Here is a 25,074-nt window from a genome sequence, read left to right as displayed (position 1 = left end):
GATTTTATCTATGAAGATAACACTGATGTTGAATTAAAATTCTGTCACTTTATGAATATTCTTGAAGGTTGTTTTTTAGAATCTTTTTCACAAAAAAAATATAGAGTAAGATCAGACCAATCTGAAAAAATCACATGGTTTACAAATGACCTACAGGCAATGCGGGAACATCTAAAATTTTTAGAAGAATTTTATATGCAACATAAAAATGATAATAACCATCATATACTTAAACAATTCAGAAATCAATATAAAAATGAAATTAAGAAAGCCAAAGTGAGGTCAAATGACCAAATAATATTAAATTCAAAAAATCCACAGAAAACCATGTGGAACATGATAAACAAATATCGAGGAAAATCAGGGTCTTCATTAGAAGATCACAAGATCATGCCAAACCAGTTCAATGATTATTTTTCCCAAATTGCCACTAATATAGTTAAAGACATTCCAAAATTAAATATTGACTTTATTAATAAAATTAATTATGTCAATCATACAAACACCTTTTCATTTCTTGAAATTACCTTTAATCAAACGAGGGATATAATAAACAGCTTAAAGAATAAAAATAGCCATGATATATATGGATTTAATGTTAACCTTATTAAAATGATTAAAAATATTATTATAAGCCCACTCACTAAACTAATAAATCTATGCTTTAAAGAAAATAAATTTCCATCAATCCTTAAAAAAGCAATTGTTACACCAATTTATAAAAAAGGGGACGTTAAGAATCCAGAAAACTATAGACCTGTTTCGCTGCTTCCAATAATCTCTAAAATTGTTGAAAAAGCTATGGCAGTACAAATAACCACATTTTTTGAAAATAATAACTATTTCTCAGACTCTCAGTTCGGTTTTAGAAAGGACAAATCCACAGTACTTGGCATACTGGACTTGGTCTCACATATTGTAGACTCCTTTCATAGGTTGCAGTTTAATACTGTTCTGTTTTGTGACTTGAGCAAGGCATTTGACTGTGTAGATCATGGAATGCTCTTGCAAAAACTCAAAAAATACAACTTCTGTCCTTACAGTGTAAAACTAGTTCAATCTTACTTAGAAAACAGAACACAGGTTGTGAGGGTCTCTGGGGTGTTATCGGGAAAGAGTGTTGTTAATATTGGGGTTCCCCAGGGCTCTGTTCTGGGACCCATTCTCTTTCTAATTTATATTAATGACCTTAAGAGCATTAACACAAATGCAAAGTACACACTCTTCGCCGATGACACCACAGTGTCTTTTACAACTGATACACTTGGGGAGTCGCTTGAGGGTTCTATGTCTGCACAGTCAGTGACCAATGAATGGTTTTGCGTAAACCGATTACTGCTCAATGCAGCAAAAACCAACAGAGTTGTTTTTTCTGCAAAAATGCAGCAAAAACCAACAGAGTTGTTTTTTCTCTCAGAGACACACAGAATGTAAATGATGGTATGAGCAGTGTCAGATTTCTGGGTGTATTATTAGATCCCAAGCTTCAATGGGGTGAACATATCAACAGTCTAAGTAAAAAGCTAGCAAAAAATCTGTTTGTACTCAGGAATCTGGCACATAATGTTTCACATAAAGTCTTAATAACAGTGTACCATGCAATTTTTCAGTCTCATCTAGCCTATGCCATTTTAGTCTGGGGTCATTCAGCAGAAATGTTGACAGTCTTTGGTTGGCAGCGTAAGGGATGATTGTAGGCAAGCATATAGGTCCCTAAGAATTCTCACTGTTCCATCTCTATATATACTTGAGAACCTAATGTTTATCAAGAGGGGAGGGGCGCACTTTGAAACCCATGAGAACATACACCAACATGACACCCGATATAAACACCATCTCGTGCCAGCCTACTGGAGATTGAGGAGGTGTCAAACTGGGCCAGGATACTGGGCTATTAAATTTTTCAACAAACTTCCAGATAGTTTAAAGTGTCTTCCATTAAATCAATTTAAGAGTACAATTAAAGATATTTTGTTAGAAAATGTTTTTTATAGTAATGAGGAATTTCTTGCATTTAAATTTTAGGATTTTATGACTTTAAGCAATGTCCATTGTTAATGTAATCAAATTTAATGTGATTTTAATGTTAGTATTTAATGTTATTAATACTCTTAGTCGTATTGTGCATCTTTTTAATTTGTATTGCGTCCAAATCTTTGTGTAATTTTATTTGACATGTGTTAAACACTTGTGTTATTGACATGAATAAACGAATCTGAATCTGAATATTTAAAATCAATTTATTGCAGCATCTTATGGTGTCGGTACATCTACAGTATGACTGAGTTTTTTACCAAGAAATGAAACACTCTATGCAACTATACGTAATTTAGATGTGTACTGTGCATATGTGTTTCATGTTTTTGTAATTATAATGGAGTTTATCTGTAAGTATACCGTATTTTATTAATCTTTGCCATATTCTCCGGCTAACCCAGATTTTCGATAACCCGGATCGACTGCGATCCCGATTAATCCGAGTTATCGAGGTTCCACTTTCTATACAGTGTACTAAATCTGTAAGTTAAAATTTGGCAAAACATACAATTAAAGTTGCCATCTTCTGGATTTAGAATACTTTCAGGGGGATTAGCAGGAGCTTTGTCTAAAATCAATAAAGATTTCACCTCTTTAGGCGGTATATGACCAGTTTCTTTTCTTGAAATTTTGTCACTGCAGGTACAAATCCTTTAACAATCAATTTTTGAAAATATCTCTGGTGAACCATGCCCTATTAGAGCTATAATATGAAACGGGCAGATGATGCCTTTTGATGATTATATCTTTGACAACACTAGGTTTATGAGATTTACCAACAAATTATAATAGTCAATCCATGCGATCCATCAGCGTTAGCACAAAGCAGTGCCGAGATCCTGTCCTTGTTGTTTTTCCTTCTAGAAATTGATTTTTCATATTTTTTGCATTCAATTTTTTTTTACAGTTGATGTGATTTTTTGTCCGTTATATCTGAAGCCCATTAAATAGAGGTCCGTTAAATAGAGGTCCGTTCTATCGAAGTTTTACTGTACTTAGGATTCAGAATCTCAAAGAATGGAACCACTGAGTAAGAGATAACCAGCAGATTAGCACAGACAAGAACATGTATTAAACAGGTACTGTGGGATAGATTACCAGAAATACAAAGAGAATATATTATAACACCTTGGTAAGTAGTGTAATGACCTATGGAGCAGAGAATTGGGTAATAAAAAAATTAAACAGGTGCAAAATTACAGAATCTAAAATGGAATTCATGAGAAGCTGCAGAATGACAAGAACAGATCTCATTAGAAATGAGAAGGTAAAACGAAGAATGGCAGTAAAACAAGACATACTCAGCTATATTGAAGAAAAACATTTTATATGGACATGTGAGAAGAGCAGATTGTACAAGGTGAATATCACAGATTACGAATTGGAGCCCAATAGGAAAAAGAAGAAGAGGTAGACCCTGAAGATCATGGAGGGATGAAGTGGATGAGGCCATGGAAAGACGAGACCTTAGAGATGGAAAATGGCAAAACAGAAAGGATTGGAGAGGTTGTCTGAAATAAGGATGGTGGCAACAGCTGAAAAAATCCTTATATAGATAGATAGAGGATAGAGAAAAATTGTCATAGTGACCAATACTACAGTGTCTACTACAGTGTGTACTTCATTTATGAAATGAGTAAAGAATGTATGTATATGTATAAATAGATAAAAGATATACCTTACTTCCTTTCCCACCTACCAGTGTAATGTAACTTAGAAGATTATTTTAATACATTCTTATATTAGTCATTAAAGCTATAATATATGCCACACTTATCACAAAAAATGAAGATTACTTACCACCCCTGTGTTACTGTTTATACAGTTTATATTGATTCTAGAGATAAACTTTGCAGTAGGTGCATCATCAGGATACCTTTGGCCACATTCAATTTTAACAGAATACATCCTATTTTCATACGGTGTACGAGGGGGCCCGATTATCATCCCCATCCAATGTGTAAGTGTCATATCATCATCATTTTCTAAGCCCCAGCTAATAGTACCATCTGAAACACCCTTTTGACCGGCTTCTAGTTCTTCAAGTAGTCGAAAGTTTCGAGGCACAACTGCGATAAATATTATGCATTTTTAATACGAAGTATATGATAAAATTTGATTATCACTTACCAACACCAGTTGATGGGGTCGCCATTACAAAATACTCACAAACTTAAAATTTTTAAAAGTGTATTTTGAATATTTTCGAATATTATGGATGATTGAAATCTTATCCCCTACTATTGATTAACAAAGCGGGGCTCTTTGGATATCAAAAATCACCTTTTTCCCTCAACTTAAATACAAAAGATGTGAGGACTAATTCTTTCCAGAATAGAGATAGAGTTAACACTTCATCATGGAACTGTTATTTTGTCAGATTTCGTACGTTGTACTGACAGTGACAGCTGTCACTTTCAATTCTTGTACAATTTTAGGTCTGTTCCTTTGTTTTTTAGTGTTACACTTTTGAGTACGAAATTCTATGGACATTTGAGTGTAAAATGACAGCGGATGTGACAGCGGCTCATGACAGCGGACAGTATTAAACGAAAATTATCGGTGTGCCAATCAAGCAAAGGGAAGCGTCATAAAGTTAGCGAAACGGTTTTTTCAAAGTCGTTATTTTGACTTCTACCATAGCTCAAAAAATTGCACCTCGTTTGCGGATAATTGCACCATTCAAAATTTCATTTGCGGAGTTTCCGTTTTCGAGATATAAGCAAATCAAAAGTGGAGATTTCGGCGCAGCGCTAAAAATAAATGTCGATTTTCAGGGTATAAAATGCCGTAAAGTCACTAAATAACCATATCAAAAAATTGCACCTCGTTTGCGGATTATAAATAAACTGGTTTTAATTGAAAATTGTGAAAATTGAAAATATTATAAAGGAAAAACGATATTAATGTTGGTTGCCTATACTGTAGGGGCAAAGGAATGCCAGAATAATTTTCACTTTTGGTAAACCTAAACTGTAAGGCTAAAAGTAGTATGTACCATAGTCAAAATAACTCCTCCTGACTTAAAGGTAATCCCTCCTTTGAAATTTCATTTGGGGATTTTCCGTTTTCGAGATATAACCAAATAAAAAGTTGAGATTTCGAATAAATTTTCATTTTCTGGGTATAAAAAGCCGTAAAATTGCTAAATAATCATATCACCTAATTGCTCCTCGTTTGCGGAGTATAAATAAACTGGCTTTAATTGAAAATAATGAAAATTGAAAATTTTATAAAGAAAAACGATATTAACGACGGTTGTGCTTGCCTACACTGTAGGGGCAATGCAAAGGAATTTTTATTCGTAGTAGTGATGTTGATTATAGTTACTTTCGAGGATTCGTTCCAAATCGTTACTTTTGTATAAAGTAATCATTTACAGTTACAGTATTCGTTACTTTGGATTACTATGATTACTTTTGTATTTGAGTACCGGTAATCATATCGAGAATCGTATTTCTCAGTAGGTAGATATTTTGTATAGGTATTTCGATATAACAACGACCTTCACCGATCTGTTTAAGGGATAAATCGTTACTTTTGTATAAAGTAATCATTTACAGTATTCGTTACTTTGATTACTATATGATTACTTTTGTTACTTTTGTATTCGAGTACCGATAATCATATCGAGAATCGTATTTCTCAGTAGGAAGGTATTTTGTATAGGTATTCTGTCACACCCTTAAAACGCTTCATACCGATAACGATATTCCATAACACTCGTAAAATACCGGTCCCGTCCGTTACTCGCTAGGATACGATTAGTATTTTTTTTATAGAAAGTAATCAAGTGTACTGGTTGTAGATACAATAGTCGTTACCCGCTCTGATACGATTGGTACAAAGTAACGAAGTAATCAGAGTAATCAAAGTAACGATTTGCCTCTCTGTATAGTAATCGGTACTTTCGGTATTCGTAAGTAACGAGTACTTTGTAACGAATAGTTACTTTTTCAACATCACTATACACCATGGCCAGAATAATTTTCACTTTTAACTTAACACATTTAATTTCTCCTGATTCATTTCGACAGTCGCAATTTCATTTCGACACCGCCATGACAGCCGGAGAGTATAGCGATTCTTGGGGATATTAACCTTATCATGTTGAGACTGCTCAGAATTTGGGTTGGCGCTTCGGTTTCTTGGATTTTGTTGATAGTCTGGGAAAATTATCGAAAAAATACCATTTTTGGGAAAAATTATTTACCAGCTATTTTATTGCTAAAATCGAATCTTAAGATTGCATATATTAGTAATATGGGGTATGACAAGTCCGCAGAAAGTGTGTTATTTTATTTATAAACAAATTAGCACTCCTAAATCTTCTTTTTTTTTCAATTAGTGGTCTGTAACTCCTATAATTTTTCCTTTGAGCCAAAAACACTCAAATAAAAATTCACCGTAATTTAGTTCTGCACAAAGTTATTTTTTTTCCGATTTCCTTCAACAAAAATTTTACTCAGAAAATCCGAGTTTTCCCAAAAAATCTGCAATTTTCAATTAAAATTTTAGGGAAGTACCTAATTATTTATCAATAATTAAATAATTGAAGACATGAAAGATTTATTATAGTAGATTATACAGAGGGGCTAAATTATGGAATAAATTCATTTCTTTAAAACGGACGATTTTGGAGCAAAATCCCGAAAGAGGTCGATTTTTATTTTTAAATTACAATTTTTTGGCATATATTTCATACTAGTGACGTCATCCATCTGAGCGTGATGACGTAATCGATAATTTTGTTAATGGGAATAGGGGTCGTGTGGTAGGTCATTTGAAAGGGCGTTTAATTCTCTATTCAGTAATATAAACATTAATATCATTAGGTATTTATACAGGGTTGCCAAAAAAAATTTTGAATTAAATTAATTGGCGCAAAAAGAAGAATGTATGTAATTTATTTAACTCAAAATACATTGTACTGCTGTCAGAAAATAGAAAAAAAGGTTTATTTCACAAATAAACATTTCTTTTCGCTTAAATTAAATCACAAACAGCCTCCCTCCTACCTATTGGCAGTTTGAACTTTTAATTTAAGCTAAAAGCAATGTTTATTTGCAAAATAAACATTTTTTTCTATTTTCTGACAGCAATAGAATGTATTTTGAGTTAAATAAATTACATGCATTCTTCTTCTTGCGTCAATTAATTTAATTCAAAATTTTTTTTGGCCTCCCTGTATAAATAATGATATTAATGTTTATAATACTGAATAGAGCATTGAACGCCTTTGTAAATGAGCTACAACACGAACCCATATTCCTATTTAAAAAAATAATTACGTCATCACGCTCGGATGGATGACGTCACTAGTTTGAAATATATGCCAAGAAATTTAATTTAAAAATAAAAATCGACCTGTTTTGGGATTTTTCTCTAAAATCGTCCATTTTAGAGAAAATGAATTTATTCCATAATTTAGCCCCTCTCTGTATATCAGGAGACCGGCGACAATCTAACCAATAGTTTAACAATAATTAAAATATAGTAATGAAACACAGACTTACTCACAATCATTTAATTATACTTTGACGACCGGTTTCGATCTCTACAATATACAGATCATCTTCAGGTCGGCGTTACAAGTAGTTAAATGCTACAATAAGAGAAAACTTGTGTTAGACCAGTGTCTGATTGAAGAGATGTTAATAGAAAGCCAAATTTAAAAATTTTTTATAAAATTTTTTGAAATAAAGGTTTGCAACTGTTGACATTTCAGAATATTGGTATATACAAAGTCAAACCTATGAGTAAAAATGCTCATAGGCATGTATGTGCAAATGGGTGCATACAGTTTGAATTTGTTGAGATTAAAATTTTTAACCATTAAAAAACAAAAACAAAATAAACATAAACTGACTTAAATATGCTTCAAAATTCAAAGTAGTAATAATAAAAGAGATAGTAATATTGTTCTAATCTACTTACATGCCGTTACAAGGATTGCGTTGCAACTTAGTTGTTGTCATATTAGTACGTCCAAATTATGCTAATTGGTTTGTTGGGATAGTGATAGGGTAAACAGACATGTTACGTAGGTTAAAACACAGTAAGATTTCAAATTTGGAATTGATCCTGAAGGAAGATGCGTATGTGAAACGGGTGATGTTTTGTTCGAATGGAGAAAGACAATGCTCCAGGAGTTGCGTATTAATTGTAGCAAAGTATGAAATGTTATTCTAGGATCTTGTACGAATGTGATGGTCTAAGCTCGTAGATGTTATACGATGCGGGCAGAGGTCAAAGTATAGGACATGACAAATAGGAAATTGTTGTCATAAATTAATACAATTTAAGATATGTTGTTCTCAGTAAATTAACTGAGGGATGTCATAAGTATAATAATATCATAATATTATGAAGTAGTAAGTGCCATACACTATGAAACTATGAAGTGTATAGAAATAAAGGGAAACTAGTTAGTTAAATGAAAAAATTATTATCAAAACATCGGTTAAGAAACTGTAAATTAAAAAATTTCAAAAAGGTAAGAAATTGATAAAATTAAAGAATATTTTGTTTGAGCTATTGTATAATGGGATATGTACAAAGAAAAAGAAAGAAACGAAATATTAATGGAAGGGTGTAGGCACTTACTTGAGAATAGTTTTTAACTAAATAAATAAATTAACACATAACACATAGGGTTTAAAAGCACAAAGACATAACAATTATTGGTAAAAGGTTTTTTTAAGGGAGGTAGCACTACATTTCCCCAATTACTATTTAACTTAGTTTTTACTTCCTAAATTGAAGTCTAGTTTTTGTGTTTTCAAGAGGGAATATTGACAGTGTAGACAGATGTAGGTTATCTGAAATGTCAAAACACTTCTTCTCAAATGTTGTACAGTAATTGCCTATTTTACTTAAATCTCTTAGTAACATAAAGTATACAGCATTTTCAAATTTTACAAAAAAGATAGTTGTTAATTTATAGCATTAATAACAAAATCTAAACTATATGTGTAACCACTATTGTGAAAAAATGTTGTAACAATAATAAAAGTACATGATTAAAAGATGACAGATGTATTATTCTACATTAGTATTCAAGTAGAGAAGAATTAAAGTAGAGAAGAAGTGTTGAGTTTAAGTGTAAGTAGGCAGTGCATAATCTAACGTACAAGCATATCACCTGTTGCATAATTGTAGATGAGTAAGATAAATTGATTAGCCTAGTCTATTTAAATTTAGTAAATGAAAACAGATATAAAACGTGAAAGTTATAACAAAGACAAAGAAAAAGAAAAATAAAAGAAAGTTGGTTGGTAGTATTGTTAATATTGCAGTCGTGGCAATGCCACGTCAACGAGGTCAAAGGAAGCGGAATGTTTAATGACAGGTGTGTAGAGGGAGGTAGGGGGGGGTGTTAATTTAAAAGAGAACCTAAAGTTTGTTTAAATCCTATTTGTATTTAAGTATTGGTGCCAACCAACTTCCTCATGCGCCATAAATGGTAAGTTATAAATTTAAAGTATTTAATAGATTAAAAGGTTTTGATAACTTGTACAAAATGATCATGCACTTCCATATCGGAACTTATTAAATTTATAAAGCTATAATATAAAATGTGTAGTCTTAGTGAATTACAAATAATTTAGGGTGACATTTTTATATTGAGAAACACGTGTTTAATGTTTAAGAATATTGCACTGATCAGACTCCGTATTAAATGTTCAAACGGTCAGGCAACTATGAGATATTAACAGAATGAGCTCAAATGCCATACCAGCAAATTTTCTGACATTTTAAAAAAGTTGTAGGTTACATTTTTATATCACCACGTGGAGAAGTGCAGATGGTAATTGATTGTCCAGTAATGAAGCTAAGATGGGAAACTTGGCTGTGTACTGAGCTACAAAATCATCAAATTCTACAGGAGACGAACAATGGAGAATGGATTTGAATAAAATTAAAATTAGCGGGATTTTAGAAATTAAGAGTGAGTAGTTGTTGTAACTTTTTAAAAAATTTTGTAAGAGTGTGTATAAGATTGTGAGTTGGAACTATGGAGTAGTTTGAATGAAAAGGCGGGTACGATAACTGCTGTTGGTGTATGTATATTGAAAGATAGATTTGAAATAAAATTTTAGATTTTGCAGGTTTGAACTTTTAATTAGATGTCGGGTTGTGTACTGTAGTAAGAGTGGGTTATTTTATAGTAAAACTGAATAAGCTGGTATAAATTCAAGCTCTAATTGGGCATTCAATGTATGTCTAGTAGGGTCCTTTAAAGATTTTAAAATCTCAAAATGTTCCAGGTTATTCAGGACGTGGCCCTTTTTGCAGATGTGAAGAATTTTGAAATCAATGTCCGGATTGAAATTATGGTTGGAGTTACGGATATGTTGGGAAAAATGAGATTGTCCGGATGTTGGGCGCTGTATGTATCTAAGATGTTCCTTCAATCTGGTGTCGAACGATCTAAAGGTTCTTCCGACGTAATATGACGAGCAGGTATGGCATTTAAGCTCATAAACTCCACAACACTCAGATCTATCACGACTGTCCTTGTTATTCAAGAAAACCAAACCTAAATTTGAATTAGTTCTAAAAGAAATATTACAGTAATATTTAAAAATATGAGCTAATTTGTAAGAGAATTGACCTGTAAATGTTAATGATCTATATGGTTTTGGCTCCTGTTCGACTAGAATAGGCTGTGTATATACTCGATGTTCTAAAATTCTATTTGTTTTTTTGTGTAAAATTTTATTTACTAAGTCCACAGTATAACCATTATTAACTGCTATTTGTTGGATAATTTTTAATTCTTTGTTAAATGAAGTTGTAGTCAATGGGATAGAGACAAGCCTGTTGATGTAACTATAAAAAGCAGCCAGTTTATGTTGTATGGGGTGGTGTGAATCGGCAGGGATAACTGTACCTGTATGGGTTGGTTTTCTATAAATACCAAAGTCAATCGTTCCATTTCTGAGTGTCAATGTAAGATCTAAAAAGTTCAAACTCTTTGAGTCATTCTGAATCTCTAAAGTAAATTTAATAGTGTCATGTAAAGTATTGAGGAAATCTAAGAAATCGTGAAGAATGTCAATTGTGCCATTCCATATTATTAAAGTATCGTCAACATACCTAGCGTAAAATTTAATATAATCTGTAAATGGATTATTTTTCACTATTTTATTAGATTCCAAGTCATTTAGAAAAATATCAGCTAATATCGGTGAAAGAGGAGATCCCATAGCTAGTCCGTCCGGTTGCACATATGTGGTGTTGTTGAAATTAAAGAAATTCTGACTCAGACACAAATTCAAAAGCTCTGTATACTCAATAATTTGATTAGGATGGTAATTATTATTCCACAAGTCTAAAGCAACAATACTGATAACTTCTTGTGTTGGAATGTTAGTAAAGAGATTAGTTATGTCTAAGGAAATCAATAAATCTTCATTACTAAGATTAACTTCTGTAATTTTATTTGTCAAACTTAAGTTGTTAGAGACTACATAATCGAATTTATTGTTGTAAAAGGTTTTAAGGAATTTGTTTAAGTGAGAAGCTAATGCATGAGTGGGAGAATCAGTAAAGGATACCACTGGTCTGATTGGTATGTTTTCAAAGACATCAGTCTTGTGTATTTTCATGAGACCATAGAGTCTGGGAACGTTTGCTTTAGATGGTAAAAGTTTCTTTTTAGTAGTATTATCAAAAACTTCAGTGATTTTATTGATGGCTGTTCTAACTTTAGTAGTGAAAGTATTAATATTGACAGATTTTGTTAGAAATTGGTTATCTAGTATAAAATTAGTGACTTTTTGATGGTAGTCTTGGGTGTGTAAGACAACTACAGTGCTGCCTTTATCTGCTTTAGTGACTGTAAGGTTATTTTCACTAATTTTCTTATCAATTGATTTAATGGTGTCCTTATATTCATTGAGAGGGTTTCTGTGATAGCCCTTTCTGTTGTTACAAATAGCCTCCTTTTCTTTTTTCAGTAATACTTTCAAACTGCTCCTAATTTCTTCTGTGTTTTCCAGTGGTATTGATTGTAAGATACTTTCACTCTCAACTCCGAGTAGTTCTAGATTTCTAAGTTGTTGTTTTTTAGAAGATTGGGGGGGATTGAATTTGAAACCTTTTTGGAGTAGAGACAGTTCATTATTTGAAAATACTACGTTAGAGTAATTTATGAAAGGGGTATAGAATGTATGTTGCTCAGAGCCATCGAAAATGTTGTCTGGGTCAGAAGATATAGATGTATTAATACTATGAGTTTGATCAGGAAGATCACTAAGACTAGTATTGGTAGTAACGTTTAATAATCGTTCAGAAGTATACAAATCAGAATTTGTAAAATTAGAAGGTGTTACAATATAAGAGCCATTACTGTTACTATCCACCACAAGTTGGTCATTGTTAAGTTGTGAAAACACAGATTGATTTGACAAAATAATATTGTTATTTACTCTATGTGTTATAAATTTAAGTTTCTTGATCTTATCATGAAGTTTCCTATATTGTCTACTCCTATGAAAATTAATAGTCCCATGTAAATCACGCATACATTCATCAAACTCGAGCGCTGTCATTCTTCTATGTAAGCTATTGTAGATTGTCTTCAGTTGCAAGTCAATGGTGTAGATATGTTGGTATAGTTTCCGAATCTCATCCCTAATGATGGATCTACCCAGAATTTTTACTTGTTTAGCCTTCGTTGCATTGAAGTTAAGTTCTCTTAGTCTACCTCTAGCATAACTAGGCAGCAGGTTGAGACGTAAACATTCGTTGTTATAAAAGATCTTAGATTTTTGTAACATTTTCTTGATGTTCAGCTCCTTGTAACGGTGTAGCAAAGTTGCTAGTCTTGCATTATTCAAATATTGAATGGGTTGCATATGTGAGTCCATATTAAATATAGTAATGAAACACAGACTTACTCACAATCATTTAATTATACTTTGACGACCGGTTTCGATCTCTACAATATACAGATCATCTTCAGGTCGGCGTTACAAGTAGTTAAATGCTACAATAAGAGAAAACTTGTGTTAGACCAGTGTCTGATTGAAGAGATGTTAATAGAAAGCCAAATTTAAAAATTTTTTATAAAATTTTTTGAAATAAAGGTTTGCAACTGTTGACATTTCAGAATATTGGTATATACAAAGTCAAACCTATGAGTAAAAATGCTCATAGGCATGTATGTGCAAATGGGTGCATACAGTTTGAATTTGTTGAGATTAAAATTTTTAACCATTAAAAAACAAAAACAAAATAAACATAAACTGACTTAAATATGCTTCAAAATTCAAAGTAGTAATAATAAAAGAGATAGTAATATTGTTCTAATCTACTTACATGCCGTTACAAGGATTGCGTTGCAACTTAGTTGTTGTCATATTAGTACGTCCAAATTATGCTAATTGGTTTGTTGGGATAGTGATAGGGTAAACAGACATGTTACGTAGGTTAAAACACAGTAAGATTTCAAATTTGGAATTGATCCTGAAGGAAGATGCGTATGTGAAACGGGTGATGTTTTGTTCGAATGGAGAAAGACAATGCTCCAGGAGTTGCGTATTAATTGTAGCAAAGTATGAAATGTTATTCTAGGATCTTGTACGAATGTGATGGTCTAAGCTCGTAGATGTTATACGATGCGGGCAGAGGTCAAAGTATAGGACATGACAAATAGGAAATTGTTGTCATAAATTAATACAATTTAAGATATGTTGTTCTCAGTAAATTAACTGAGGGATGTCATAAGTATAATAATATCATAATATTATGAAGTAGTAAGTGCCATACACTATGAAACTATGAAGTGTATAGAAATAAAGGGAAACTAGTTAGTTAAATGAAAAAATTATTATCAAAACATCGGTTAAGAAACTGTAAATTAAAAAATTTCAAAAAGGTAAGAAATTGATAAAATTAAAGAATATTTTGTTTGAGCTATTGTATAATGGGATATGTACAAAGAAAAAGAAAGAAACGAAATATTAATGGAAGGGTGTAGGCACTTACTTGAGAATAGTTTTTAACTAAATAAATAAATTAACACATAACACATAGGGTTTAAAAGCACAAAGACATAACAATTATTGGTAAAAGGTTTTTTTAAGGGAGGTAGCACTACATTTCCCCAATTACTATTTAACTTAGTTTTTACTTCCTAAATTGAAGTCTAGTTTTTGTGTTTTCAAGAGGGAATATTGACAGTGTAGACAGATGTAGGTTATCTGAAATGTCAAAACACTTCTTCTCAAATGTTGTACAGTAATTGCCTATTTTACTTAAATCTCTTAGTAACATAAAGTATACAGCATTTTCAAATTTTACAAAAAAGATAGTTGTTAATTTATAGCATTAATAACAAAATCTAAACTATATGTGTAACCACTATTGTGAAAAAATGTTGTAACAATAATAAAAGTACATGATTAAAAGATGACAGATGTATTATTCTACATTAGTATTCAAGTAGAGAAGAATTAAAGTAGAGAAGAAGTGTTGAGTTTAAGTGTAAGTAGGCAGTGCATAATCTAACGTACAAGCATATCACCTGTTGCATAATTGTAGATGAGTAAGATAAATTGATTAGCCTAGTCTATTTAAATTTAGTAAATGAAAACAGATATAAAACGTGAAAGTTATAACAAAGACAAAGAAAAAGAAAAATAAAAGAAAGTTGGTTGGTAGTATTGTTAATATTGCAGTCGTGGCAATGCCACGTCAACGAGGTCAAAGGAAGCGGAATGTTTAATGACAGGTGTGTAGAGGGAGGTAGGGGGGGGTGTTAATTTAAAAGAGAACCTAAAGTTTGTTTAAATCCTATTTGTATTTAAGTATTGGTGCCAACCAACTTCCTCATGCGCCATAAATGGTAAGTTATAAATTTAAAGTATTTAATAGATTAAAAGGTTTTGATAACTTGTACAAAATGATCATGCACTTCCATATCGGAACTTATTAAATTTATAAAGCTATAATATAAAATGTGTAGTCTTAGTGAATTACAAATAATTTAGGGTGACATTTTTATATTGAGAAACACGTGTTTAATGTTTAAGAATATTGCACTGATCAGACTCCGTATTAAATGTTCAAACGGTCAGGCAACTATGAGATATTAACAGAATGAGCTCAAATGCCATACCAGCAAATTTTCTGACATTTTAAAAAAGTTGTAGGTTACATTTTTATATCACCACGTGGAGAAGTGCAGATGGTAATTGATTGTCCAGTAATGAAGCTAAGATGGGAAACTTGGCTGTGTACTGAGCTACAAAATCATCAAATTCTACAGGAGACGAACAATGGAGAATGGATTTGAATAAAATTAAAATTAGCGGGATTTTAGAAATTAAGAGTGAGTAGTTGTTGTAACTTTTTAAAAAATTTTGTAAGAGTGTGTATAAGATTGTGAGTTGGAACTATGGAGTAGTTTGAATGAAAAGGCGGGTACGATAACTGCTGTTGGTGTATGTATATTGAAAGATAGATTTGAAATAAAATTTTAGATTTTGCAGGTTTGAACTTTTAATTAGATGTCGGGTTGTGTACTGTAGTAAGAGTGGGTTATTTTATAGTAAAACTGAATAAGCTGGTATAAATTCAAGCTCTAATTGGGCATTCAATGTATGTCTAGTAGGGTCCTTTAAAGATTTTAAAATCTCAAAATGTTCCAGGTTATTCAGGACGTGGCCCTTTTTGCAGATGTGAAGAATTTTGAAATCAATGTCCGGATTGAAATTATGGTTGGAGTTACGGATATGTTGGGAAAAATGAGATTGTCCGGATGTTGGGCGCTGTATGTATCTAAGATGTTCCTTCAATCTGGTGTCGAACGATCTAAAGGTTCTTCCGACGTAATATGACGAGCAGGTATGGCATTTAAGCTCATAAACTCCACAACACTCAGATCTATCACGACTGTCCTTGTTATTCAAGAAAACCAAACCTAAATTTGAATTAGTTCTAAAAGAAATATTACAGTAATATTTAAAAATATGAGCTAATTTGTAAGAGAATTGACCTGTAAATGTTAATGATCTATATGGTTTTGGCTCCTGTTCGACTAGAATAGGCTGTGTATATACTCGATGTTCTAAAATTCTATTTGTTTTTTTGTGTAAAATTTTATTTACTAAGTCCACAGTATAACCATTATTAACTGCTATTTGTTGGATAATTTTTAATTCTTTGTTAAATGAAGTTGTAGTCAATGGGATAGAGACAAGCCTGTTGATGTAACTATAAAAAGCAGCCAGTTTATGTTGTATGGGGTGGTGTGAATCGGCAGGGATAACTGTACCTGTATGGGTTGGTTTTCTATAAATACCAAAGTCAATCGTTCCATTTCTGAGTGTCAATGTAAGATCTAAAAAGTTCAAACTCTTTGAGTCATTCTGAATCTCTAAAGTAAATTTAATAGTGTCATGTAAAGTATTGAGGAAATCTAAGAAATCGTGAAGAATGTCAATTGTGCCATTCCATATTATTAAAGTATCGTCAACATACCTAGCGTAAAATTTAATATAATCTGTAAATGGATTATTTTTCACTATTTTATTAGATTCCAAGTCATTTAGAAAAATATCAGCTAATATCGGTGAAAGAGGAGATCCCATAGCTAGTCCGTCCGGTTGCACATATGTGGTGTTGTTGAAATTAAAGAAATTCTGACTCAGACACAAATTCAAAAGCTCTGTATACTCAATAATTTGATTAGGATGGTAATTATTATTCCACAAGTCTAAAGCAACAATACTGATAACTTCTTGTGTTGGAATGTTAGTAAAGAGATTAGTTATGTCTAAGGAAATCAATAAATCTTCATTACTAAGATTAACTTCTGTAATTTTATTTGTCAAACTTAAGTTGTTAGAGACTACATAATCGAATTTATTGTTGTAAAAGGTTTTAAGGAATTTGTTTAAGTGAGAAGCTAATGCATGAGTGGGAGAATCAGTAAAGGATACCACTGGTCTGATTGGTATGTTTTCAAAGACATCAGTCTTGTGTATTTTCATGAGACCATAGAGTCTGGGAACGTTTGCTTTAGATGGTAAAAGTTTCTTTTTAGTAGTATTATCAAAAACTTCAGTGATTTTATTGATGGCTGTTCTAACTTTAGTAGTGAAAGTATTAATATTGACAGATTTTGTTAGAAATTGGTTATCTAGTATAAAATTAGTGACTTTTTGATGGTAGTCTTGGGTGTGTAAGACAACTACAGTGCTGCCTTTATCTGCTTTAGTGACTGTAAGGTTATTTTCACTAATTTTCTTATCAATTGATTTAATGGTGTCCTTATATTCATTGAGAGGGTTTCTGTGATAGCCCTTTCTGTTGTTACAAATAGCCTCCTTTTCTTTTTTCAGTAATACTTTCAAACTGCTCCTAATTTCTTCTGTGTTTTCCAGTGGTATTGATTGTAAGATACTTTCACTCTCAACTCCGAGTAGTTCTAGATTTCTAAGTTGTTGTTTTTTAGAAGATTGGGGGGGATTGAATTTGAAACCTTTTTGGAGTAGAGACAGTTCATTATTTGAAAATACTACGTTAGAGTAATTTATGAAAGGGGTATAGAATGTATGTTGCTCAGAGCCATCGAAAATGTTGTCTGGGTCAGAAGATATAGATGTATTAATACTATGAGTTTGATCAGGAAGATCACTAAGACTAGTATTGGTAGTAACGTTTAATAATCGTTCAGAAGTATACAAATCAGAATTTGTAAAATTAGAAGGTGTTACAATATAAGAGCCATTACTGTTACTATCCACCACAAGTTGGTCATTGTTAAGTTGTGAAAACACAGATTGATTTGACAAAATAATATTGTTATTTACTCTATGTGTTATAAATTTAAGTTTCTTGATCTTATCATGAAGTTTCCTATATTGTCTACTCCTATGAAAATTAATAGTCCCATGTAAATCACGCATACATTCATCAAACTCGAGCGCTGTCATTCTTCTATGTAAGCTATTGTAGATTGTCTTCAGTTGCAAGTCAATGGTGTAGATATGTTGGTATAGTTTCCGAATCTCATCCCTAATGATGGATCTACCCAGAATTTTTACTTGTTTAGCCTTCGTTGCATTGAAGTTAAGTTCTCTTAGTCTACCTCTAGCATAACTAGGCAGCAGGTTGAGACGTAAACATTCGTTGTTATAAAAGATCTTAGATTTTTGTAACATTTTCTTGATGTTCAGCTCCTTGTAACGGTGTAGCAAAGTTGCTAGTCTTGCATTATTCAAATATTGAATGGGTTGCATATGTGAGTCCATATTAAATATAGTAATGAAACACAGACTTACTCACAATCATTTAATTATACTTTGACGACCGGTTTCGATCTCTACAATATACAGATCATCTTCAGGTCGGCGTTACAAGTAGTTAAATGCTACAATAAGAGAAAACTTGTGTTAGACCAGTGTCTGATTGAAGAGATGTTAATAGAAAGCCAAATTTAAAAATTTTTTATAAAATTTTTTGAAATAAAGGTTTGCAACTGTTGACATTTCAGAATATTGGTATATACAAAGTCAAACCTATGAGTAAAAATGCTCATAGGCATGTATGTGCAAATGGGTGCATACAGTTTGAATTTGTTGAGATTAAAATTTTTAACCATTAAAAAACAAAAACAAAATAAACATAAACTGACTTAAATATGCTTCAAAATTCAAAGTAGTAATAATAAAAGAGATAGTAATATTGTTCTAATCTACTTACATGCCGTTACAAGGATTGCGTTGCAACTTAGTTGTTGTCATATTAGTACGTCCAAATTATGCTAATTGGTTTGTTGGGATAGTGATAGGGTAAACAGACATGTTACGTAGGTTAAAACACAGTAAGATTTCAAATTTGGAATTGATCCTGAAGGAAGATGCGTATGTGAAACGGGTGATGTTTTGTTCGAATGGAGAAAGACAATGCTCCAGGAGTTGCGTATTAATTGTAGCAAAGTATGAAATGTTATTCTAGGATCTTGTACGAATGTGATGGTCTAAGCTCGTAGATGTTATACGATGCGGGCAGAGGTCAAAGTATAGGACATGACAAATAGGAAATTGTTGTCATAAATTAATACAATTTAAGATATGTTGTTCTCAGTAAATTAACTGAGGGATGTCATAAGTATAATAATATCATAATATTATGAAGTAGTAAGTGCCATACACTATGAAACTATGAAGTGTATAGAAATAAAGGGAAACTAGTTAGTTAAATGAAAAAATTATTATCAAAACATCGGTTAAGAAACTGTAAATTAAAAAATTTCAAAAAGGTAAGAAATTGATAAAATTAAAGAATATTTTGTTTGAGCTATTGTATAATGGGATATGTACAAAGAAAAAGAAAGAAACGAAATATTAATGGAAGGGTGTAGGCACTTACTTGAGAATAGTTTTTAACTAAATAAATAAATTAACACATAACACATAGGGTTTAAAAGCACAAAGACATAACAATTATTGGTAAAAGGTTTTTTTAAGGGAGGTAGCACTACATTTCCCCAATTACTATTTAACTTAGTTTTTACTTCCTAAATTGAAGTCTAGTTTTTGTGTTTTCAAGAGGGAATATTGACAGTGTAGACAGATGTAGGTTATCTGAAATGTCAAAACACTTCTTCTCAAATGTTGTACAGTAATTGCCTATTTTACTTAAATCTCTTAGTAACATAAAGTATACAGCATTTTCAAATTTTACAAAAAAGATAGTTGTTAATTTATAGCATTAATAACAAAATCTAAACTATATGTGTAACCACTATTGTGAAAAAATGTTGTAACAATAATAAAAGTACATGATTAAAAGATGACAGATGTATTATTCTACATTAGTATTCAAGTAGAGAAGAATTAAAGTAGAGAAGAAGTGTTGAGTTTAAGTGTAAGTAGGCAGTGCATAATCTAACGTACAAGCATATCACCTGTTGCATAATTGTAGATGAGTAAGATAAATTGATTAGCCTAGTCTATTTAAATTTAGTAAATGAAAACAGATATAAAACGTGAAAGTTATAACAAAGACAAAGAAAAAGAAAAATAAAAGAAAGTTGGTTGGTAGTATTGTTAATATTGCAGTCGTGGCAATGCCACGTCAACGAGGTCAAAGGAAGCGGAATGTTTAATGACAGGTGTGTAGAGGGAGGTAGGGGGGGGTGTTAATTTAAAAGAGAACCTAAAGTTTGTTTAAATCCTATTTGTATTTAAGTATTGGTGCCAACCAACTTCCTCATGCGCCATAAATGGTAAGTTATAAATTTAAAGTATTTAATAGATTAAAAGGTTTTGATAACTTGTACAAAATGATCATGCACTTCCATATCGGAACTTATTAAATTTATAAAGCTATAATATAAAATGTGTAGTCTTAGTGAATTACAAATAATTTAGGGTGACATTTTTATATTGAGAAACACGTGTTTAATGTTTAAGAATATTGCACTGATCAGACTCCGTATTAAATGTTCAAACGGTCAGGCAACTATGAGATATTAACAGAATGAGCTCAAATGCCATACCAGCAAATTTTCTGACATTTTAAAAAAGTTGTAGGTTACATTTTTATATCACCACGTGGAGAAGTGCAGATGGTAATTGATTGTCCAGTAATGAAGCTAAGATGGGAAACTTTTTCGATGGCTCTGAGCAACATACATTCTATACCCCTTTCATAAATTACTCTAACGTAGTATTTTCAAATAATGAACTGTCTCTACTCCAAAAAGGTTTCAAATTCAATCCCCCCCAATCTTCTAAAAAACAACAACTTAGAAATCTAGAACTACTCGGAGTTGAGAGTGAAAGTATCTTACAATCAATACCACTGGAAAACACAGAAGAAATTAGGAGCAGTTTGAAAGTATTACTGAAAAAAGAAAAGGAGGCTATTTGTAACAACAGAAAGGGCTATCACAGAAACCCTCTCAATGAATATAAGGACACCATTAAATCAATTGATAAGAAAATTAGTGAAAATAACCTTACAGTCACTAAAGCAGATAAAGGCAGCACTGTAGTTGTCTTACACACCCAAGACTACCATCAAAAAGTCACTAATTTTATACTAGATAACCAATTTCTAACAAAATCTGTCAATATTAATACTTTCACTACTAAAGTTAGAACAGCCATCAATAAAATCACTGAAGTTTTTGATAATACTACTAAAAAGAAACTTTTACCATCTAAAGCAAACGTTCCCAGACTCTATGGTCTCATGAAAATACACAAGACTGATGTCTTTGAAAACATACCAATCAGACCAGTGGTATCCTTTACTGATTCTCCCACTCATGCATTAGCTTCTCACTTAAACAAATTCCTTAAAACCTTTTACAACAATAAATTCGATTATGTAGTCTCTAACAACTTAAGTTTGACAAATAAAATTACAGAAGTTAATCTTAGTAATGAAGATTTATTGATTTCCTTAGACATAACTAATCTCTTTACTAACATTCCAACACAAGAAGTTATCAGTATTGTTGCTTTAGACTTGTGGAATAATAATTACCATCCTAATCAAATTATTGAGTATACAGAGCTTTTGAATTTGTGTCTGAGTCAGAATTTCTTTAATTTCAACAACACCACATATGTGCAACCGGACGGACTAGCTATGGGATCTCCTCTTTCACCGATATTAGCTGATATTTTTCTAAATGACTTGGAATCTAATAAAATAGTGAAAAATAATCCATTTACAGATTATATTAAATTTTACGCTAGGTATGTTGACGATACTTTAATAATATGGAATGGCACAATTGACATTCTTCACGATTTCTTAGATTTCCTCAATACTTTACATGACACTATTAAATTTACTTTAGAGATTCAGAATGACTCAAAGAGTTTGAACTTTTTAGATCTTACATTGACACTCAGAAATGGAACGATTGACTTTGGTATTTATAGAAAACCAACCCATACAGGTACAGTTATCCCTGCCGATTCACACCACCCCATACAACATAAACTGGCTGCTTTTTATAGTTACATCAACAGGCTTGTCTCTATCCCATTGACTACAACTTCATTTAACAAAGAATTAAAAATTATCCAACAAATAGCAGTTAATAATGGTTATACTGTGGACTTAGTAAATAAAATTTTACACAAAAAAACAAATAGAATTTTAGAACATCGAGTATATACACAGCCTATTCTAGTCGAACAGGAGCCAAAACCATATAGATCATTAACATTTACAGGTCAATTCTCTTACAAATTAGCTCATATTTTTAAATATTACTGTAATATTTCTTTTAGAACTAATTCAAATTTAGGTTTGGTTTTCTTGAATAACAAGGACAGTCGTGATAGATCTGAGTGTTGTGGAGTTTATGAGCTTAAATGCCATACCTGCTCGTCATATTACGTCGGAAGAACCTTTAGATCGTTCGACACCAGATTGAAGGAACATCTTAGATACATACAGCGCCCAACATCCGGACAATCTCATTTTTCCCAACATATCCGTAACTCCAACCATAATTTCAATCCGGACATTGATTTCAAAATTCTTCACATCTGCAAAAAGGGCCACGTCCTGAATAACCTGGAACATTTTGAGATTTTAAAATCTTTAAAGGACCCTACTAGACATACATTGAATGCCCAATTAGAGCTTGAATTTATACCAGCTTATTCAGTTTTACTATAAAATAACCCACTCTTACTACAGTACACAACCCGACATCTAATTAAAAGTTCAAACCTGCAAAATCTAAAATTTTATTTCAAATCTATCTTTCAATATACATACACCAACAGCAGTTATCGTACCCGCCTTTTCATTCAAACTACTCCATAGTTCCAACTCACAATCTTATACACACTCTTACAAAATTTTTTAAAAAGTTACAACAACTACTCACTCTTAATTTCTAAAATCCCGCTAATTTTAATTTTATTCAAATCCATTCTCCATTGTTCGTCTCCTGTAGAATTTGATGATTTTGTAGCTCAGTACACAGCCAAGTTTCCCATCTTAGCTTCATTACTGGACAATCAATTACCATCTGCACTTCTCCACGTGGTGATATAAAAATGTAACCTACAACTTTTTTAAAATGTCAGAAAATTTGCTGGTATGGCATTTGAGCTCATTCTGTTAATATCTCATAGTTGCCTGACCGTTTGAACATTTAATACGGAGTCTGATCAGTGCAATATTCTTAAACATTAAACACGTGTTTCTCAATATAAAAATGTCACCCTAAATTATTTGTAATTCACTAAGACTACACATTTTATATTATAGCTTTATAAATTTAATAAGTTCCGATATGGAAGTGCATGATCATTTTGTACAAGTTATCAAAACCTTTTAATCTATTAAATACTTTAAATTTATAACTTACCATTTATGGCGCATGAGGAAGTTGGTTGGCACCAATACTTAAATACAAATAGGATTTAAACAAACTTTAGGTTCTCTTTTAAATTAACACCCCCCCCTACCTCCCTCTACACACCTGTCATTAAACATTCCGCTTCCTTTGACCTCGTTGACGTGGCATTGCCACGACTGCAATATTAACAATACTACCAACCAACTTTCTTTTATTTTTCTTTTTCTTTGTCTTTGTTATAACTTTCACGTTTTATATCTGTTTTCATTTACTAAATTTAAATAGACTAGGTTAATCAATTTATCTTACTCATCTACAATTATGCAACAGGTGATATGCTTGTACGTTAGATTATGCACTGCCTACTTACACTTAAACTCAACACTTCTTCTCTACTTTAATTCTTCTCTACTTGAATACTAATGTAGAATAATACATCTGTCATCTTTTAATCATGTACTTTTATTATTGTTACAACATTTTTTCACAATAGTGGTTACACATATAGTTTAGATTTTGTTATTAATGCTATAAATTAACAACTATCTTTTTTGTAAAATTTGAAAATGCTGTATACTTTATGTTACTAAGAGATTTAAGTAAAATAGGCAATTACTGTACAACATTTGAGAAGAAGTGTTTTGACATTTCAGATAACCTACATCTGTCTACACTGTCAATATTCCCTCTTGAAAACACAAAAACTAGACTTCAATTTAGGAAGTAAAAACTAAGTTAAATAGTAATTGGGGAAATGTAGTGCTACCTCCCTTAAAAAAACCTTTTACCAATAATTGTTATGTCTTTGTGCTTTTAAACCCTATGTGTTATGTGTTAATTTATTTATTTAGTTAAAAACTATTCTCAAGTAAGTGCCTACACCCTTCCATTAATATTTCGTTTCTTTCTTTTTCTTTGTACATATCCCATTATACAATAGCTCAAACAAAATATTCTTTAATTTTATCAATTTCTTACCTTTTTGAAATTTTTTAATTTACAGTTTCTTAACCGATGTTTTGATAATAATTTTTTCATTTAACTAACTAGTTTCCCTTTATTTCTATACACTTCATAGTTTCATAGTGTATGGCACTTACTACTTCATAATATTATGATATTATTATACTTATGACATCCCTCAGTTAATTTACTGAGAACAACATATCTTAAATTGTATTAATTTATGACAACAATTTCCTATTTGTCATGTCCTATACTTTGACCTCTGCCCGCATCGTATAACATCTACGAGCTTAGACCATCACATTCGTACAAGATCCTAGAATAACATTTCATACTTTGCTACAATTAATACGCAACTCCTGGAGCATTGTCTTTCTCCATTCGAACAAAACATCACCCGTTTCACATACGCATCTTCCTTCAGGATCAATTCCAAATTTGAAATCTTACTGTGTTTTAACCTACGTAACATGTCTGTTTACCCTATCACTATCCCAACAAACCAATTAGCATAATTTGGACGTACTAATATGACAACAACTAAGTTGCAACGCAATCCTTGTAACGGCATGTAAGTAGATTAGAACAATATTACTATCTCTTTTATTATTACTACTTTGAATTTTGAAGCATATTTAAGTCAGTTTATGTTTATTTTGTTTTTGTTTTTTAATGGTTAAAAATTTTAATCTCAACAAATTCAAACTGTATGC

The 25,074-nt window shown here is 31.7% G+C and overlaps 2 protein-coding genes across 3 annotated transcripts in view; one reads left to right on the top strand and one right to left on the bottom strand.

The window, feature by feature from the left end:
* The window catches only part of LOC126889325 (ubiquitin-conjugating enzyme E2 variant 2), a 32,249-nt gene extending 19,093 nt beyond the window's left edge, over positions 1–13,156 (bottom strand). Inside the window, exons 1-2 of one of the 2 annotated variants that reach the window (XM_050657561.1) lie at positions 4,168–4,433; positions 3,838–4,106 (exon numbers count right to left, since the gene is read on the bottom strand). In XM_050657561.1, coding sequence (XP_050513518.1) covers positions 3,838–4,106; positions 4,168–4,192 — 294 coding nt within the window. In that variant the 5' untranslated portion in view covers positions 4,193–4,433. Of the gene's footprint in view, positions 1–3,837; positions 4,107–4,167; positions 4,434–7,557 lie in introns of those variants that run through there. The other variant, XM_050657555.1, reaches the window with a different exon arrangement.
* Positions 10,345–24,160, top strand: LOC126889333 (uncharacterized). The gene is made up of 2 exons (XM_050657568.1): positions 10,345–10,503; positions 20,586–24,160. Exon 2 carries the CDS (start codon positions 20,659–20,661, stop codon positions 22,702–22,704), a length of 2,046 nt encoding a protein of 681 aa, XP_050513525.1. The 5' UTR covers positions 10,345–10,503; positions 20,586–20,658; the 3' UTR covers positions 22,705–24,160.
* The last annotated feature ends 914 nt before the right edge of the window (positions 24,161–25,074 follow it).

The sequence above is a fragment of the Diabrotica virgifera genome, chromosome 1 (genome assembly GCF_917563875.1).
Source record: "Diabrotica virgifera virgifera chromosome 1, PGI_DIABVI_V3a".
NCBI classification, from domain to species: domain Eukaryota; kingdom Metazoa; phylum Arthropoda; class Insecta; order Coleoptera; family Chrysomelidae; genus Diabrotica; species Diabrotica virgifera.
Note: the sequence above shows the minus strand (reverse complement) of the source record. Positions and strands in the feature narration are given on the sequence as shown.

What these genes read in the sequence shown, in the direction of transcription:
- LOC126889333 (XM_050657568.1), top strand. Translation starts at nt 20,659, where the DNA reads ATGGGAAACTTTTTCGATGGCTCTGAGCAACATACATTCTATACCCCT.